This window comes from Sturnus vulgaris, chromosome 2, assembly GCF_052056855.1.
Source record: "Sturnus vulgaris isolate bStuVul1 chromosome 2, bStuVul1.hap1, whole genome shotgun sequence".
In the NCBI taxonomy this organism is placed as follows: Eukaryota; Metazoa; Chordata; class Aves; order Passeriformes; family Sturnidae; genus Sturnus; species Sturnus vulgaris.
In genome coordinates, this window is record NC_142244.1 from 50,002,626 (window position 1) to 50,021,529 (window position 18,904).

At 39.5% G+C, this 18,904-nt stretch overlaps 1 protein-coding gene across 2 annotated transcripts in view; it reads right to left on the minus strand.

Annotated features, from left to right (window-relative positions):
- The window catches only part of ATP8A2 (ATPase phospholipid transporting 8A2), a 310,559-nt gene that overhangs the window by 213,557 nt on the left and 78,098 nt on the right, over positions 1 to 18,904 (minus strand). For both annotated transcript variants that reach the window (XM_014879642.2, XM_088159506.1), the window contains exons 18-24: positions 18,128 to 18,210; positions 16,468 to 16,517; positions 14,452 to 14,521; positions 12,751 to 12,835; positions 11,434 to 11,573; positions 7,999 to 8,137; positions 1,691 to 1,755 (exon numbers count right to left, since the gene is read on the minus strand). In XM_014879642.2, coding sequence (XP_014735128.2) covers positions 1,691 to 1,755; positions 7,999 to 8,137; positions 11,434 to 11,573; positions 12,751 to 12,835; positions 14,452 to 14,521; positions 16,468 to 16,517; positions 18,128 to 18,210 — 632 coding nt within the window. The remainder of the gene's footprint in view (positions 1 to 1,690; positions 1,756 to 7,998; positions 8,138 to 11,433; positions 11,574 to 12,750; positions 12,836 to 14,451; positions 14,522 to 16,467; positions 16,518 to 18,127; positions 18,211 to 18,904) is intronic.

Here is an 18,904-nt window from a genome sequence, read left to right on the forward strand (position 1 = left end):
AGCCCCATCCAGCCTGGCCTTGAATGCCTCCAGGGACAGGGAGTCCACAGCCTCTCTGGGCAACCTGTTCCAGTGTCTCACCACCCTCACAATAAAGAATTCCTTCCTAACATCTAATATCAACCTGCCCTCTTGGACCTTAAGGCCATTCCCCCTTGTCTTATCACACATGCCCTTATAAACAGTCCCTCTCCGGCTCCCCTGTAGGTCTCCTTTGGATACTGCAAGGTGCTATAACATTACTACAAATCCTTCTCTTCTCCAGGCTGAACAGCCCCAAATCTCTCAGCCTGTCTCCTTAGCAGAGGTGCTTCAGACCTTTGGTTAACTTTGGGGCCCCTCCTCTGTACTCGTTCCAGAGGTCCATATGTTTCTTGTTTTGGGAGCCCCAGAGCTGAACACAACACTCCAAGCCAGGTCTCACAAGAGTGGAGTAGAGGGGGAGAATCGTGGCTGTGATTCTTTGGATGCAGCCCAGGATGCCTTAGGCTTCCTGGGCTGTGAGTGCACATTGCTGGGACATATACAGCTTTTTGCCCAAACAGTCCCAAGCCTTTTTTTCTCCAAGCTCTCTCCTCCCAGCCTGGACTTGTGCTTGAGACTGCCCCAATCCAAGTTCAGCACCTTGCATTTGCCCTTGTTGAACTTGATCAAGTTCACACAGGCCCAGCCCTAAAGCCTGTCCAGATCCCTCTGGACGTAATCCCTTCCCTCCAGTGTGCTGACTGCAGCACACAGCTTGGTATCATTGGAAAACATACTGGGGGTGCAAGTTCATGTTCTGAAAGCTTCCACTAGTTTTTATGTTCACTGAAATATTTCCAATACTGTTTACAGCTGGATTCTGTAACCAAAGTTTTATACACACAAAGTTACTGGAATCACATCAAGGCAACTGGAAAAATAACACTTAGCTGGTGATAATTTTGCTACAGTAGTTTACCCTCTTCAACCAGATTTGCAGATATCCAGTAACTCGTCTGGTACTCTAAGACACAGGCTTTGCATCTCCCATCGAGTCAAGCTGCCAATTCTAAATGCAAATGTCAGATGCTGCCTATTATAGGTACTTTCATCTGTCCTACAAATACCTCTAATAGAAATCAGATATTGAAGTGATACCCAATAGTGATATGGACATCAAAACACACAAAATAGAAAGGTATCTTCTGGGAAGATTCATTACATGTGCATGATTTTTCTACTTAATTTTGGCATGTATGTGAGGAGCATGGCAACTATTTGCAGAACATTTTTGATTTTAGGTCTCAAAAGCTACTGTACATACACAAGCTCACAATGCAGGTGTAGTTAGAGCTGTTCCATGCAATACTGATGATAGAAAAAAAACAAAAACCAAGTTTTCCTCAAATGTTACTCCTGTATCTATACCTTAAAACCTAATTATATTCTTGATGGCATGCTGCAGATTTTTCCAGTTGGCAGCAGAATCAAACCCATGCACTTAAGAAGCTGCTCATTCTGAGACTTCAGTTTGATTTGTACAGTTTGAAGAGATTGAAGACCTCTGGGTACACTTTACACAATACACCTGTGTTTTACCATGAGCTGTTTATCTTGCTATCCCTAAGAGTAAGCAAGAGAAATTCAATGTGAAAGCCTGACAACTTTCCATCTTGTTAGCAACATCTACTTCTGTCAAGAATTACATCAGAATTTGCTTACTTACATCTAGTGAATCTTCATTGACCAGGATGAGAGACATACTCTGTGAAATGAGTCTGCAAGAGTACCCTGCAAGAGGGGAAAAAAAGACAGTAAAACACAAGGACTTATTTTTTGGAAGACTGTCTAAGGTTCAAGCTCAACCTTAAACATCTATATGTCAAATGACAATTCATTTTTTGAGCAGTTACTCCTACCAGGCAGGCTGCTAGAAACATTGGTGTATAGGACACACTCCAACATGACAGATCTACTAGAAACACGGGCTACAGTCTATCTATGTTTTCAAATAAATCACTGGAGATATTTTAATTAAAGAAAACACTCTGTCAACTGGATAAAGTGAAAATCGCCTAGAACCCTATATCAAATTTATTTTTTTTAAGCGCACATGAAGGCAGGTTTGCCTTCAGCACATTACAGGAACAGATCTGACTGCACAGTTGCATCTATGCCAGGTGACTGAAAGTGCACACATTTTCAGTTGATGCCACTCAGTTCCCTTAGCCTACACAAAACTTACACAAGCATTTTTTACTCCTGAGTGTTCAGAGTGGGAGGTTCTGAGTTTCCTCAAGAAGTACAGATCAATGACACTCACAGAGCCCCTACCAACTCCTATAGACATGAGCTAATTGGACTAGATTATTCTTAGTGTGGGACCGGGACAGGAAAGAACGACAGGCAGTTCTGTACATTTCCCAGGACACCAAAATTCAAAAGAATACTTCTCCAGAGAGAAAAAAAATATCTTGTTTTTATAAAAGCTTAATTACTTAAAGAATAAACAGGTTAATTCTGCTCATATTAACAGCAAGAGAGAAATGCAAACTTGCACTAGACTGACCCCTACATTACCCAAAAAGCTCATGCAAGTTCACTTGAGATTGGCATAGTGATGTCAGCTTCATAAAATAGTAGAGAATTAATTTATTTGAAGCACAAGCTTTTTATTGCTCATCTAAGTTACATGGGAAAAGGAAATTCAATACAATTATTTTTTATTTCTAATTTTTTTATAGCAATTACAGCAGTATAAGAAATTGCTATCAAATAAAATGGGGTCTTGGGAAGTCTCTTACTTTTCTTAAACGGAGACTGGAGGGTATTTCAGCATAAGAGTAATGCCCCAGTGAAGAACCACTGCAAGGCTGACAGATTCAAAAGCTGAACACCACAGTCACAGTGAGAAGATAAAAAAGTGCCTCGTTGCATATCTTACAACAGCAAGAGAACAACTGAGGCATAAAATCATCTGTGGGATTCTTGGTTCCTTAGAAAGGCCATACTGGGTCATCAGTTGCAATGCAAATCATTTCCTCAGGCTATAGAGTTTTTATAATTGGGCCAGTTTTGTAGGTATAATCCAGGGTTAACACATCTGTATGCGTGACTTCTGTCAAGAAAGTAAATTCCTCTTCTTCCTTTGTGGAAAACATGTTTGTATCATAGCCACACACTCTCAGGCTGCAGGTTTGATTACCTGCAGAAGTTCAGTTTCTCCTCTTTTTCACAGCTGTATGGACTATGAATATCAACTGCAACCTTGCAAATACATGTTAATGAGCCCAGGTTTAATTTCTGCTTCAGAGAACAATACAGAATGACACTGAACTCACACCTGTTGGGAAAAGGATGAAATACATTCTAATGACGTGCAGCCTACATGAAAGCTTTGCAGACAGCCTCTGACTCTGCCTGTGATCAAATCTTAGGTGGTAGTATACAAGTGAGCAGCAAATCTCCAACAGTTACAGACTAAACACTGACTTTTTTTCTCAAGTCAGCTTGCCATTTTTAGAAGTTAGTTCCAGGCTAAAAAAAAAAACTCCCTTATTTTTATTGAGAAAAAGAGAATATTACAATTTTAAGTACTTCCCTTCATAACAGGGTTATTTTTTCCCTAGGCTAAAGCAAGTCTTGTGCAATAGGCTGTTATAAATTCAGCATAACTAATTCAAAAGGATTTTCTAGTAGCATTTGATTAGAACAGCAGCTGCAATAATGAGCTGTAATTTCTAAACCACTGCTCACTGCCTCACTTTACCTCTTCTAGAAGGAGCAAGATGCTATTCTAGAAGTCAAGCTGGAAGAAAAAAAATGCTGTGGAAAACAGTTGCTCTGCTGTGCATCTTAGATATCATGGACTCAGAAGAACTTATCCTGCAATTGAAGCTATTTTGCATCTTGCCATCATGTTAAACAAACATCAAGACTGGAATAAGAGAATGTAAGTCATGCCTAACAAGGGTTTACAGGGGATCTAATACATGACATACAATTTCAGACCAAGATGTTAAAATCTAGCACTACTACAAAGCAAAGTAGCTGGCAACTGTAGGAGTACAAGTAGTAACTTCAGACATTTCTAGCAATAGAGTTTTATAATAGTTTTGTAATAGTTATTACTGGCAATACTAACATGGCAAGCAAAAACACACTCAAAAATAAGTATTTCTGTCAATGCTTCTGAGTAAAATAAGATCAACTGCTGGTTCAAAGCCAGGTATAAAATGTCAACCCACACCTGCAAGTTGATATCTAGCTCTTTAATTTAAAAGTCTGACTAAAAGTCCATGAAGCAGATGAATCACGTACTTCTGGGACTTATTTTCCTTTAAGCGTCCTGGGAGAAAGATTGCTTGAACCAGAGTTCAAGATCATAGCCCACAGGCACATTCATACTGCAGGCATACAGAATCCAGCATCTGAGGGAAGAATGATTATCCTCTGTGTTTAGAGAGGGCACAAATGCCCTGTTTAAACTTCTCATAGGGATACAGGCCAGTGTGCTGGCATAGCTTGTCTGCTGAACTGAAATAAAGCACAGCTCACCAAGAAGTGTTCTGATCTCTGAACTGGAAGGATAGGGGCCTGATGGATGCACTGTTAGATGGGTAAGGAAGTCAGCTGGATGCTTGTTTGTATTCAGAGTTACAGTTAAATGGTACGACACTCAAAAGAAAACCAGCAATGAGTAGTGTCCCTCAGGCCAGTCCTGAGACTGGTCCTTAGGTATCTTCACCAAGGACAGACAGGGATCAAGTACACCCTCAGCAAACCTTGAGAAAACACAAAGCTGAATGGTGCACCTAAACAACACTGGAGAGAAGTGATGCTACCCAGAGGGACTTGGATCTGCTTGAGGAGTAAGCCTGTGAGAACCTAATCAAGCTCCACAGGGCCAAGTACAAGGTCCTGTAACAATCCCTGTACTGCCACAGTCATAACTATCCATGAGGACAGACATGGGGATGAACACATCGAAAGTACTGAGAAGTACCTAAGTGATGAAAAACTGAATGTGAGACTCCACCTGGGGCCCCCAGCAGAAGATAGATGTGAATCTATTAGAGCAAGTACAGAAGAGGGCCACAAAAGCAATCAGAGGGCTGGGACATCTCTCCTATGAAAACAGGCTGAGAGTTGGGGTTGTTTAACCAGGAGAAGAGAAGGTTCTGGAGAGACTTTTCAATATATATAAAAGGGAATTACAACAAAGACTGAGAAAGAATTTTTACCAAGGCTTGTAGTGGCAGGTCAAGAGCCAGTAATTTCAAACTGGAAAAGGGTAGGTCTAGACTGGACATAAGAAGATATTTATTATGATGAGGATACCAAGACTGGAACAGGTTGCCCAGAGAAGTTATGGATGCTCCACTCCTGGAAGCATTCAATGCCAGACTGGATGGAGCTTTAAGCAACCTGATTTATAAAAGATATTCCTGTCAGGGAGGGAGCAGTAGGACTGTATCTTCAAAAGGTCCTTTCCAACCTCAGATCCAAACAACTGTAAGGCAGTGCTCACAGCTATCAATGCACACTCTAGGTAAGAGCATTCAGCTCAACTGTAGGGACAATTCGTGGTTCAAGGAAGGATACATTGAGTAAACACTGCAGTCCCATTCCCAGAAAATAGCTCTCTTCCTAGGGCAGTTATTGGCTGGAAATTCAGCAGTTCTGGTGTTCTGTGAGTTCTGTGAGCACCAGCAAATAAAAATCTATCATGGGTGGTTTTGTCTCCCTGAAAGGGAAAGATGACCCAGACTTTGAAGAAAAGGATGAATTGGCAAGAACACAGTTAAGCCTTCTACAGTTATTTGCAGGTCATGCTTAAAAATGCTTCAGAGCCTGCAAGACCCATTTTCAAGAGCCCGAGTTCAAATGACTGAACTTCAGTATTAAAGCTTATGATTAACACTCTCCTCACTGGCAGAACTATTGACTAGCACATGGCTGAGTTAAAGGCATTCAGCCACCCCACGGAAGGGCAACCATTACTCTCCAGAGAAACCAAGAACACAATCCAGAGACAAAGACATATGCAAATTCTGAAAACCAATGCATCAAGAGGAAGCAGGAAGAACAAAGTACTTCAGCTGCTTGACAGAGCTGCCAAGAGCTGAAATATCCCTCAATACACATGCATGTCTATACAGCAAACAAGAGCCAATAAGCATAACCTCCAAACACAATAAGAAAGTGAAAATATTTTTTACTCCCCAGATAGCATATTTATACCTGAAACATATAGTGCACACGTGGATTGGGTTTTAAGTTGAAGGTTTATTACAGTTTTATTGGGTTACACACAAAACCTGGAAGGGTGACACATGTTTCAAGCCAACTTGAACATGAAGCTAATTAAGTTAGAGTTTTACTACCAAACTGTACTTTAAACTAAGGGATAACTTAGAAGTTTTAAGGGAGATTGTTATTCTTCTCAAATTGCTATAATAAAAGAAACAACAAACTAACAGTTTTAGAGAAAGCTAGAAGTTAGACTCCTTCATAGTCTTCAGAATAAGCCCATTTACTGATGTTCAAGGCAGCTGCTGTTGGTTAATATATCAACTCATTTCACGTACTTACATCAAAATGTGTAGCTACATATTTTTAATTAGTCAAAAGATGGTGTTTCCCTTCTCAAGTTAACTACTGCTTGTAAAGAAAGGAAAATCTGCAGATTGTGATTCAAACCAGATAACCAGTCTTTAAACAAATTGTTTACTTAGGCCATCACCTGTATTTCTACTACAGCTGTATCAGGTGAGCAAGTTATTTCACCTCTTGGTATCACCTTCAACATACAAAGACACATGAAATTTGATCTGTTTTTGAGAAGCATGCAAATTCTACACAGTCAAGCAGAAATTCTGAAATTTCACTGAGTCAACCAAAACACAAAATAAAATTTAAAAAAACCCGCAAGACAAACCAGACTTCAAAGAAAAGAGGCAAATGTCCGAAACTTCCCTAAAAATAATCGAAGTTGATTTGCAGAGCATCATTGATAGAGACTCTTGAATGAGTTTAAGAAAGCAACCTATGCTGTTAAAGTTACTTTTAACCTACACCCATACATCTAAACAGACTAATCTGCAAACCTAAATACAATTGTGGAACCTTAACAGCATATGCTGCCTTCTGTTAAAAGAGCTATTTCTTCAGTCTTTTTGAGCTCATATTGACTTCAAGACTCCCTAATTACACAAATAACATGAGCAATTAAGCTTTTTACATTTAGAACTGCACACAGACAGGTCTGGATGTATTTCAGGTATTCCTGGCAGAATTAAAATGCTCTTTAACTGCATTTACTTAGGTTAGATGTCAGATTACGAGAGTGCAACTCTGTCTCTTCCCCTTGCTGGGCAGACCTACCAGTGACAGGGAGAAAAATTATCAAAAAGAAGACAAGAGCATCATGGCATTCTATTGCCAAAGATGAGACATTTGGGAGGTGTGGCATGACAAAGCAGGTGCTTACATCAGGATACATCCCTTTACCAGCTCTTTACTATATACTAACAGATGTGCCATAAGGGGACAGCAAGGGCAGTTATTTAAGCTTGAATAATCCACCTACATTTACCAACATGGTTTGGAAGATGCTCTAAACTATACATGTTTGGCATTATCGTATTTCCCATTGTATCCCAAACTTGATTCAAAGGCAGTCAGTAAAAAAATAAAAGCTCTAAAACCGTTTCTGAAACATTAGCCTCCTGGAGTTCTCCTGTTACCATCAGAAAGCAGAGTTACGTATATTCACTCCATGAGAACTGCATTTAACCAAGAGCAGAAGGGTCCCTTTTGCCTTAAAACAACTACAGTAATAAAAAAGAATATAGCCTGACAGCCATAGTGAACACTTCACTATAAAATCCTTTCTGCAAGGCTGTGCCCTGCTACTGAGGATCCATTCTATAAGCAGCAAGTCCAATTCTATTTAAAAACACACATAGCACATCTTGCATGTGACCTCCTACTTATCAGAAACACATTCAGAGTAACCAGAATGATAGATACCTATATTGAGAGCTGTTTCCTGCTTGTCACCGGTCAGAATCCATATCTTAATTTCTGCCTTTATTAGTGTGGCTATTGTTTCTGGAACACCTGCTTGCAGGCGGTCTTCAATGGCTGTAGCTCCAAGAAGCAGCAAATCCTGGGGAAAACAAAAAGAAAACATAAACATTCCCTCAAATTATTTTAAGATAAACATCTGTTTGGAACATACCCCAGAAGAGGAATTAAGACTGCATGAGACAGCATCTCACTGTTAATACTGCACTTTGATAAGCAATATACACCACAGTAAATTTCTAGTGTGGCTATTCTACTTCCTCTGCATATAGTTCACATTTCAAGAGGTACAGAATGGAACAGAGTGTTTTTGATTAGAAAGATGGCAACATTTCAAGAATAATTGATTGGAGTTATAAAAGGCCAAAATTAGCCTATAGATGAACATATATACTAGACTATTCACTAATCACCATAGCAACATGATGAGTAGCCAGTTTATATATTTAAGCTCACAACAGAAAAATTATTTGGCATCATATAATTTAAACTAATTTCCGCCTATAAAACGTACATACAGAACTGGATACAATCACTCAAAGTAAAAATTATTGCAACTATTTATGGATCTAATCATTACATTTGTGTAATACAAGTGGTATGAACATTAATCAATCCAAGTATCTCTAATCAACATACAGATGTCTGCCAGAAATACATGTCTCATACAGTGAATTTAATACTACAGAGTTAGCTGTATTCTCAGGCAATTCTAAAACAAATGCTCGAGAAGATTTGGCTATATTATAGTAAAAAAGAAGATGGGCAAAAAAAATAGCTAAGAAACAAACCTTGTCAAAGGGTACAGTCTATAGAGATTTTACCTCTAAAAGCACTTTAATGATTCCTTACACAAAGATGTTCAACTTAAAACAAATGGAAATAAGTTTAGGTATACTGTATCATTTCAGAAATTGCACAGAAAAGGCAGCAAATTCTATTCTTTGCAGGGAGTAAAATTTTTCAACAGAAATAAAGACAAACGAACGTAAGTAGTAAGGCAAGTTGCTGTTGTTCAGCCTGGGAATGATGAGGCTTCAGCATGATCTTACTGTGGCCTTTCTATATAAAAAGTGGGCTTAGAAGAAAAATGAATAAATTGTTTACCAAGGCCAGCAGTGGCAGGAAAAGGGGTGATGGTTTTAAACTGAAAAAGGGTGTATTTAGTGCAGGCATACAGAATTGACTTTTTTATGATGAGAGTGGTGAGACACTAGAACACGTTTGCCCACAGAAGTGGTGGACCCATCCCTGGAAATGCTCCAGGGTCAGACTGGGTAGAGATTTCAGCATCATGGTCTAGTGAAAGGTGTCCCCATCCATGGCTGGGGGCCAAGGGTACAACTACATGATCTTGAAAGGCCCCTTCCAACCCAAACCTTTCCATGATTCCACAGAGAGGGCATTAAAAGCAGCTTCAACTTGTATGAATCTAAGCACAATTAAAGAACAGAAGGGCAAATGGCTTTCCTTACAGTGTGTAAGCTGGCATTAGTTACAAGTCTTGACAGAGCTTCATTTTTGTTGTGAGATTCAGCTGGCAAATGTAGCAGAATCGACTCCTGCAAATCACTAAGCTTTAGTACTCTACAGCCTCTGAATGAAACATCAGCTCTATCGATGCTACCAACGTTTGAAGGCTACAAACATAATCCAAGTGTGCAATTCCAGATCGTCTTTTTGTCCCAAAATCGCTTGTTAAGAAGTTAGAAATGACAGCACAGGGACCAGCATGGCTGAGCTACCTGAGCAGGGGAGTTACCACTGCAGCTGCTGAAGCCCTCTGAGCCAGTGTATGGCTGCAGAAGGAAGGTAGTTCGTCTCCACATGTGCACCTGTACTGTGATCCAGCAATCTCAGCACTCAGACTGAAAAAGGAGCTCTGTTGGTCTCATTTGAGCCCTTAGATGAAAAAAAAAAAAAAAAACAAACAAAAAAAAACCAAAAAACAAACAACCCAGCCTGTTAAAATAGATTGTATTTTGTGTTACAGGCCAGTTACAAATGCCAGTTCATCTGTGAGGCCGCCTTCTTGGCATGACCAGCAAGCAAACATTAAAAGGAAGGCATACTGGATAGTTCCTAATTCCAAACCTACAGCTCATTCACAGGTTCCTTTTTTCTTAAGCAACATACTAAATTGTGAAAAAGGCACAAAGCAGATCACAAAAAATTATCTAAAGCTTAAGAACACATTTTAAAGTACAGCAAAAGTGATGTTCATTTTTCACCTCGGTGAAAACAGAAGAGTATGAGAGCACAGTACAAGAAGCAGAAAGCTGAAAGGAGCTACCCAAACCTACAGAACCAAGGATGAAATAACCACACTATTACTGACACATTAAAAGACCATTTTAGGCATGACTTGGAAAAGGAAGACCCAGTCTTCAGCTCTTACTGAAAGACTTCTTGGAGCTTTTCTTTTACCCTCTGAAAGTTAGCTCCTATCCTAGTCCCAACTTCTTTGTGGATGCCCCATCCCTGGAAGTATTCAAGGCCAGGTTGGATGGAACTCTAGCAAGCTGGTCTAGTAAAACATGTCCCTGGCCACGGCACAAGGATTGGAACTCAGTGATCTTTATGGCCCCTTCCAAACCTGGCCATTCTATAATTCTATGATTTGCTCCAACTAACTTAAATAAACAACAGTGCTCCAGAAACTAGGCAGTATTTAAATACTAATTTTGAAAGATATTGAAGTTCAAAACATGCTTTAAAGAAACCACTAAATAAAATTAAATATCTGAGGAAAGAGGGAAGAGCATGAATCTGTCCAGGTGAGGAGTGCAACTACCAGACCTTCCGAAAACAGCAAGAACACAAGGCTCAGAGAAACACTGGCCCCTAGCGTTGCCATTTTAGTATTTCATTCACTGTAGGACTAGTGTTCCAAATAAGTTGTCTGATAGTTTCCCCTTCTAAAATCAAGAGCTCTGCAATTTGCACGGAGTGTAGGTTTTCCTTTTTTCAGCCCATGCCCCTACAGGTTTTGGTGAACCCTACATTGTGCCTACAACAGCCTTCAAAAACCCTGAATTTGACTACTCTATGAAAAGGAACATCTCTTCATACCCTAGTACATGGGAACTTGGTGCAACAACGATTTACATATATTATCTTTATCAAGTTACAACAACCTTACATAAAAAAAGACTATTAAAAAGGATGAAAAAAAGAGGTTAAGTGGAAATTATTTTTTATTCATAAAATTCATCTCAGATTTACAGACGAAAACTGTGCACTGAACAGGTTACCATCTAAGAACACCTTTTGAGTTTCTCATCTATGAAATTAATATTTTCATTGTATAAAGCCCAAATTCCACTGGAAAATACACATGTAAGGCAATCTGCCTCTGATCAAAGAAGTATGTTTTACCTTTTCAATGATCTCATAGCACTCCTCCAGCTTCTGAGTTCTGTCTTTCAGAACCATACTGGATTCATTATAGACATTCAACCACTCTCTGTAAGATTTCTCTGAGAGATCAGCATAAGCAATGCACAACGTCCTCAGACCTGCAAAACAGAAGACAGCCATTACCCACAGTAAAAATACATTGAGTACTATCAAATCATTCATACATAATGAATGCAAAATTCTAACCCTCACACTAGAACAAGAGCTTCTAACACACAACTGTTAAACTCTGGACTCCACAATATCTCTCCATTTTTTCAAGCACTAGGATTTCCACAAACATAAAACACAAATCTGGTTAATTTTGGCCACTAATGTTGGTGCAAATCAATAGAGTATTGGACAAAAACTTTTTACTAAGTATGAAAGTAAGCTTGCCTTTCATGTATTTTAAAAAAGATCATATTAAAGAATGGGCTACATACTGTAATTGGTGATTTTACTTAGTCAAACATCCTGCACAGTCCATGCTTCCTTTTAGCAAGACTGTTCTCCTCCAGTGTACTGATGTAACTCACACAAATAATGGGAGTTAAACACGCACAATATAGTGAATAGAGTCCATGAAGTATGAAAACTAATTGATTAAACCAATGGCAAAGATTAACAGAGAACTAATGATTCCTTTTTCTGTCACAAATCAAGCAAAAAGGAGCGTGTGACATAAAATACAAACATTCCAGTACTGGGAACATGGGAATCTGCAAAGAAAAAAAAATTTAAAAGCTGACCAGTATTTTCAGATTTTGGAAGAAAAACACCAATCTTACTACAACTCAGGTATCCTCTGCTAAGGCAGAAGAGGGAACAAAGCCCAGTGCTCCCCTGTGAACAGAGGTGCTACATCAGTCAAAGGCCTTACAGACTATTTCAGACCATCTCTGATGTCTCAATCTAGCAGGCTTCTCAGCATGTTCAGGTTGTCACTGCTTTGTAAAGCCAGAGACACTGGCATCCAACTTCTACCCTGGTAAAAACACCTCCAACTCCAAAGTAATTGAGTTATTCTGGGCAGTACAATTCATGCCCTTTTCCTTCATCACAGACACATAGAACACCATTTTTTCCTTCCAAATTCCACTTCCTTCCTGAAATCACATAGAAGTCGAACAAAAACCCCCTTACAGTCGAAGTCAACCTACAGTTGTTAATTTGCTGATAACACACATCTTAATTTATCTTCACAATCTTAATTGACACCACAGAGCTTAGACAATGCAGAAAACGCTGCAAATAATGTCAAACTGAATTCTCACGGCATGCTGTTTCTCTTACCTTCTGTTGCGAAGTATTCAAGATGGCACAGTGTTTGTTCCATATACTGGGAATCTTTTGAAAGCCTCTCAAAAATTACATTATCCTATTAAAACCAAATTCATTACAACAGAGTAAGTCTACATATGAAGTTGCCATTTGTGCATTTACAAGCTCAAGAGAAGCAACCTGAATGGACTTCCTAATAACAAAAACCAAAATGTATTTACAATATATTTGGGGTTTAGAGACTGATTTATCTGGATTGCACTTAGTGGTAGAGATACTGCATTCACTTAAATAATAGGGACAGAAGCACACTCTGCTGTCCTCTCCTCTTTCCACAGAGAGGTCCTCATTACTGGACAGTTACTAAGCCAATATATTGACTTTTGGACAACACAAATTTCTCGTCTTATTCAGTATATACAGCTGTCCCGTGCAGTAGTTTCCTGCAATCCCTTCTAGAAAAGATTGCCATTGATGTTAAAAAACAAAAAGCAGAAACACTGATCATGTTCTACCACAATATTCTCTCAGAAACAACCTTCTTTCTGCAGCAGCTGTCTTTGTCAGTAAATCAAAAGACAATTGAAAGGACCCAGCTAACAGCTGAAATCAAAATATAAGCATCACCTACATATCTAGAGTCACTGGATTTTATTTATAACTACCAGAAAAAGTTCTACACATGTAATACAGAAACCCTACTCAGACATCTGCTCTTAAGTAAACAGTGCTGATTAGAGACAGGCCAACAAACCTAATTATTATGGCAGCAACAGGACTGAGGATGACTACAAGAACATGGAAGAGTTAATGCAGAATAGTCAGTTAACTTACAGTTCACATGAGTGGCAGATGCAGCACATCTAGGTGTGCTCATATGGAAAAGATCAAGAAATTTTGTACAACAAACTGTCCTATTCTCCATCCCTTCCAGTGCCACACACCAAAGAATAGTGTGAATTCAGGCACAGCATGAACAAGCAAGTTGCAAGTCCGTGTGGTCCTATGAGGCGTACAACTGTGATCTAACACACAATGGTGGCAGGCTTAATTCACTTCCACCACAGCAGCATGAAGCTAGCACATCTTTATCAAATCAGGGGAGGTACATGGAAGCAACAGTATTCAGTGAATACTGAACTATATGTCATGACAAATTCAAGTAAACCAGATCCTCACAGAGGTTTTTCCCTGTTGCAAAAAATCAGCTCCACAGTTTTCCAGTGAAATTAGAACCACTCTTTGCCTGTAGACAACGCTAGTTTTGGAGCCTTTGTGCTGTGCTAAGTTATTGCTCTTGTCAGTGAAGACAGAAGCACACCATGGTGCAAGTAGTGATGACAAATAACAGCAGGTGCAGAGATGCAAGAAAGCCAGATCAAGAGCCAAGGACTTAAGAACAAATTTTACTGTTATAAATGCTGGAGCATTTACTCCAGCTCCTGAACTCCTGCTGCACAGCTGGGCAAAGCCCTGGCTTTGCAGTAAGGGTACTGCTCCCATTAGTTTCAGGATTTCAACTGGGCAGCAGAAAGCCCAGCAGTCTTCCAGCCTGCAAAAAGAGTCAGAACAGGAATGACAGCTCTCTTAAATCACTTGGCCCTAAACAGAAAGCCAACAGGTATTATGTATGAGACATGAAATGTCAGCATCAGCCACAGCTGTTGAAACAATAACTGGCAATGTTCTCCATTAGGCAGCATAATTACTTACAGCCCCTTTGCAGTAGAGACGTAGCTGTCCTGCCGGAGTTCGAACAATCACTGACATTCTCTTCCTGTTGCTATTGAAAGAAAAATATTTGCTTTCATTAGTCAAAGTGGTAAAGAGTAATTCCTGTTCTAGCCAGTGAATTTTCTCAGATGTGTTTTGTGCATCTGAGATTAAATGGGATATAACAGCAGTAACTTAAGATCCCACAACCCTTGACCACAAGGAGATGTATTAAATTGCATACTTCCAGCTTCAGCCCTCTGTCTCCCATTGGCAAGCACTCCAGACTTATACCCAAATACAAGAAAGAATTTGAAAAAGAACAAGATCATATAAAATTATCTTAAGAAAGGGAGTCACATTTATTCTCATTATTCCCTCCATTTTTCCATATTCCTCAAGCGAAATTGCTCTGGGGACTCTAGAAATGGAATCATTAAGGCTGATTGCATCTTTATTATAGGCATAATACACATTGAAACAACGATCCACTGGCAAGGACAGTTATTTAACTTCCTAACTTAAAGCAAAAACGACAGAAATAAACCATGGTATAGATCAGTTCTTGGCCTCTATCAATTCTTTATATTGGTCTAATCAGACACACAGTTGGAATTAAGTAGAAGGAAGTCAGACCCCCCTGAGCAAGGACAGGACAGTCAAGTTTGGCTTTTTTTTTTTTTAACAAGTAGACAGTAGCATAGTGTACACCAACATTTAACAAAGGCAGGCAGGCAAGAATAATTTTTTTAAAGCAATTCTGACATGGTACATATCAATCTCTTCTTCAAAAGAGCCACTGGAAAAAAACCACAACTTGCAAGAGGAAGAAGCAAAACAATCAACTCTCATCAAGGGAACCCTAAAAACAGGTGGTTTCATATAAATCTTTTCCCTAGCAAAAGGACCAACTTGGAAGCATTCTCCTTCCTCATTATGCTTTTGCCAATGTGTACAAACAGTGTAGAGCAATCTTCCTTCTCCTCTTGAGGCTGATTTGAGAAATGTAGTCACCTTTCAGAGCTCAAGAACTATGTGTACTAAACTAAGCTCATGGTATGTATCATCAGACAAAACAAATCCTTTCTGAGGCTTTCTGAAGAGGGGTTGGAAGGACAGCAGTTACCTGTGCCCAGAATTTCTGCAACAGCCTAATGACACTGGGAAACGTCTGTGTGCTTTTCAAAACCTAACTACAGGAACTCCCTCAGGGGTCAGGTGGGAAGGCGCTACACAGAAGAGAACTAAGACAGCAAGTCAGGGAAATACTCAAGAATAATCTTCAAAGCAAGTCAGGACACCAGAAAAGCTGCCTACCCAAATCATCCCTACCTTTAGTTTTACATAGTCCTTTAGAGCACAACCAGCCAACTCAAAGACAGCAGAGAACAAGAGTTCAAGGTTTTAATCCCCAGCAAGAGTAGAAAATAAACAACAGAAAAAACCAGAACGCTGACTAGCACAATCCAAACTGACCTAAATTCATCAACTGCCAAAGAGAAAGCATCTTGTTATTTCCAGTCATTTAGGGGCTTGATTCATCAAAGCTTCTTGCTGCCCAAGCAATGCCCATCCTAATCAGCCTGACAAATTAGGAGTGCTTGTAACATCTCTATTTTCATAGCTGGCCTGGTTCTTAAAAAGAGGCACTTGCAGGTGTAGTTTCCATCTACTCAAAAAGTAATTTGCAGAAGCACTATTAAAGGGCAATCTCAGATTATGTTCTTGAGGTAGACAAGTGACAAATCAGGATATCCATGAGTCACAGCAAGACACTTCCAGACCAGCAACTTCTCAATAAATGAACAGAGCTGCAGTGACAGGAGGAAGTTTCATGATCACATGCCAAAAAGCCATCAGTTTATAACTCATTCATAGTACATGAGAAATAAGATGAAGGGACAGAAAAAAATTAAGGAAGTTCTGCTTTTCTACTGAATCAGCTGTACCTTTTTATTCTAAACATTTATTTGTAAGAAGAGTTTCTTGAATTTCATATATTACAGGAAAACTTACCTGGAAAACTCCAGTACATTAAGAATTTCAAAAGTTTTCTCTTTCCCCAGCTACAAAAGAAAAACAAAAGAGTGTACTATTATAAGTTCAATTTATATTATATTCTTACATGTGCAAACACACGAGCTGATAAGGTGTCTTTGTCACACATCCCAGTATAAATAAATGTGGCAATGGCTCCCTCCGCTGGTTAAAGGATGCAGAGCCCTGTTTAATGAACTTAATTCAACATCCTGTATTGTGGCATCCTTCATTTACTACTGCTACAGCATTACAAGGAGTTAATATCCTTTTTGATTAGGCATGCTCTGAAAGCTAAGCTGCATATTTAGTTCTCAACAGCCATCAACTAAGACATATTACAGGCTGAAGGCATTTTTGCAAGTTAAATAAGCATGCCCTCCAAGTTTAGTATTACAATAATATGTAGGTCAATCATTTTGACTGACTTCCCTTAGTAATTGTTTTATTTGAATTCACAAAAATATTACCTATATTTTTCTAAAAAAAAAGATTAACTGAGGAGAAATTCCTGTTATCACCAGCAACTCTCTGCTGGGGCTGAGCAGGAACAACCTGAAGCAGGAGAAAGACTTTACTGTTGTATAATGCACTGAAGGAGCAGTAGGAGTTACCAGAGCCATAGAACTCCAGTGGTATTTGTAGCATGCAGTTAAAGTGCTGCAGTAAAATCTAACTGCAGTATAGGCATGTCCAAGGCACATATTAACTCAGCAACATGCCCAAGATTAAAAAGCACTTCCAAACCATTTTCTACATGCTGCCACTGATGTAGGCAATCAGGAGAGACAGGAATCTCTGAGAGTGACAGCTTTTATTGCTGGTTATAGATTAACAATGCCCCCAGCTTTGTATTATGAGTATGCAACCAGGCCAGATAGGCCTGGCTGTTTCTGCAGAGAAGCATTTCGATGGCTCTAGATAACACTGTTAATCCTAAACTCTTCCCCTTCAACTAAAAAGCAGTTTGAGAATTGGTAAAAAGTTTGTGACAACTCCTAGAAGATATGATTCAAGTGCTTGGCAATGTACCAAGAAATTTGAAAGGGAACATACCTGAGAGGAAGGACAAAAACACATTCATTATTCTTAATAAGCACCCTACTAGCTGCATCTGTGTAAATCTGGAGCCACTTTAGCTTGGACTGCAACTTGAGTCTGAATGTGGCCCCATGAGTGTGAGGATGCCAGTGTCAACTGTAATCCATTAACTATGCACCCCTGCATACACAGCTTGTCAAGCAGATACATCTTCTACTGAAGTTCTTCGAAGAAAGAAATCAAACGTTTAGAAGAACAGCAACCATTAAACATAACAGTCAGAAAACCTCTCAGATACATGAATTTCATTCTAATGTGAGTGTTCCCATCTGTGCTCCCCGGACAAGGGAAATATTTTTCAGGCACAACTGCTGTCATTTCCCATGTAAGTTTGCAACTTCCTATCGCCCATGCCACATAGAGGGGCAAAGGACTTGGCATCTTCAAACAGATTAAAGCAACTTTTCTCAAGAGTACATAAGCCCTTAGCATGTAGAATCCTAAAGGCCCTGGAAAAAGGCCATCAAAGGGACCAGAGAAGACACCTTTATGCTCTGCATGAGTTTGGCAGCCTGTGCCATGTACATTCACCACTTACCGCATCAATGATAACAGAATGGGGAGTCCGTCCTGTGAAGACATAACCAAGTTTTTTTGCTCCTTTCACTAATGCTCCTTCATCTGCCAAAACAAACAAAGAAACAAAACTGCTTCAATTTAATCTGGTGTGTTAAAGAGGCCTCCAAAATCCATACTTAAATACACCAGATTGCCAAAACAGAATCCCCTCTCTCATGCACTCCCATCCATAGTGATGTTAAGAGTAGTTCTGCACACCCTTCTGCAAAACCATTCAACAAAGGCCATGCAATATCAGCTACAGAAACGTGGTACTCAATCTATATAAAATATCCTGTAACTACTGAAGCATTGAACTCTATTCTTGTAGAGGTACTAAACTTTTACACATGAAAAAGGGGAAATACCTGTTCTGAAAGCAAGATCAAAGCTCTGTTACTTTAAATTCCTACAACATGCATTTAATCCATTTTCTGCTGTGAAGGCACTACATAAATACAGAACTGCTTTCTGGAGACTACACTGGGCAGTGTTATTAAGAGCTCAACTAACAGAGCTGCAATCAGAGCCAACACCTGGCTTCTATAGATAATTACAGAGCCTCCTTAGGAAGCAAGTGCCATGGAGCATAACTGCCATACAGGTGGATTCAGCACCTAATTCAAGCAACCCTCACATCTCTACAGCTCCCTTAGTCCCCTCACAGTTCATCACATGGACCAGAACTTCCTCACATTAACTCTTCATCCTACTTTTCAGACACCCTATTAAGACACAAATAAGAAATTCTAATGTT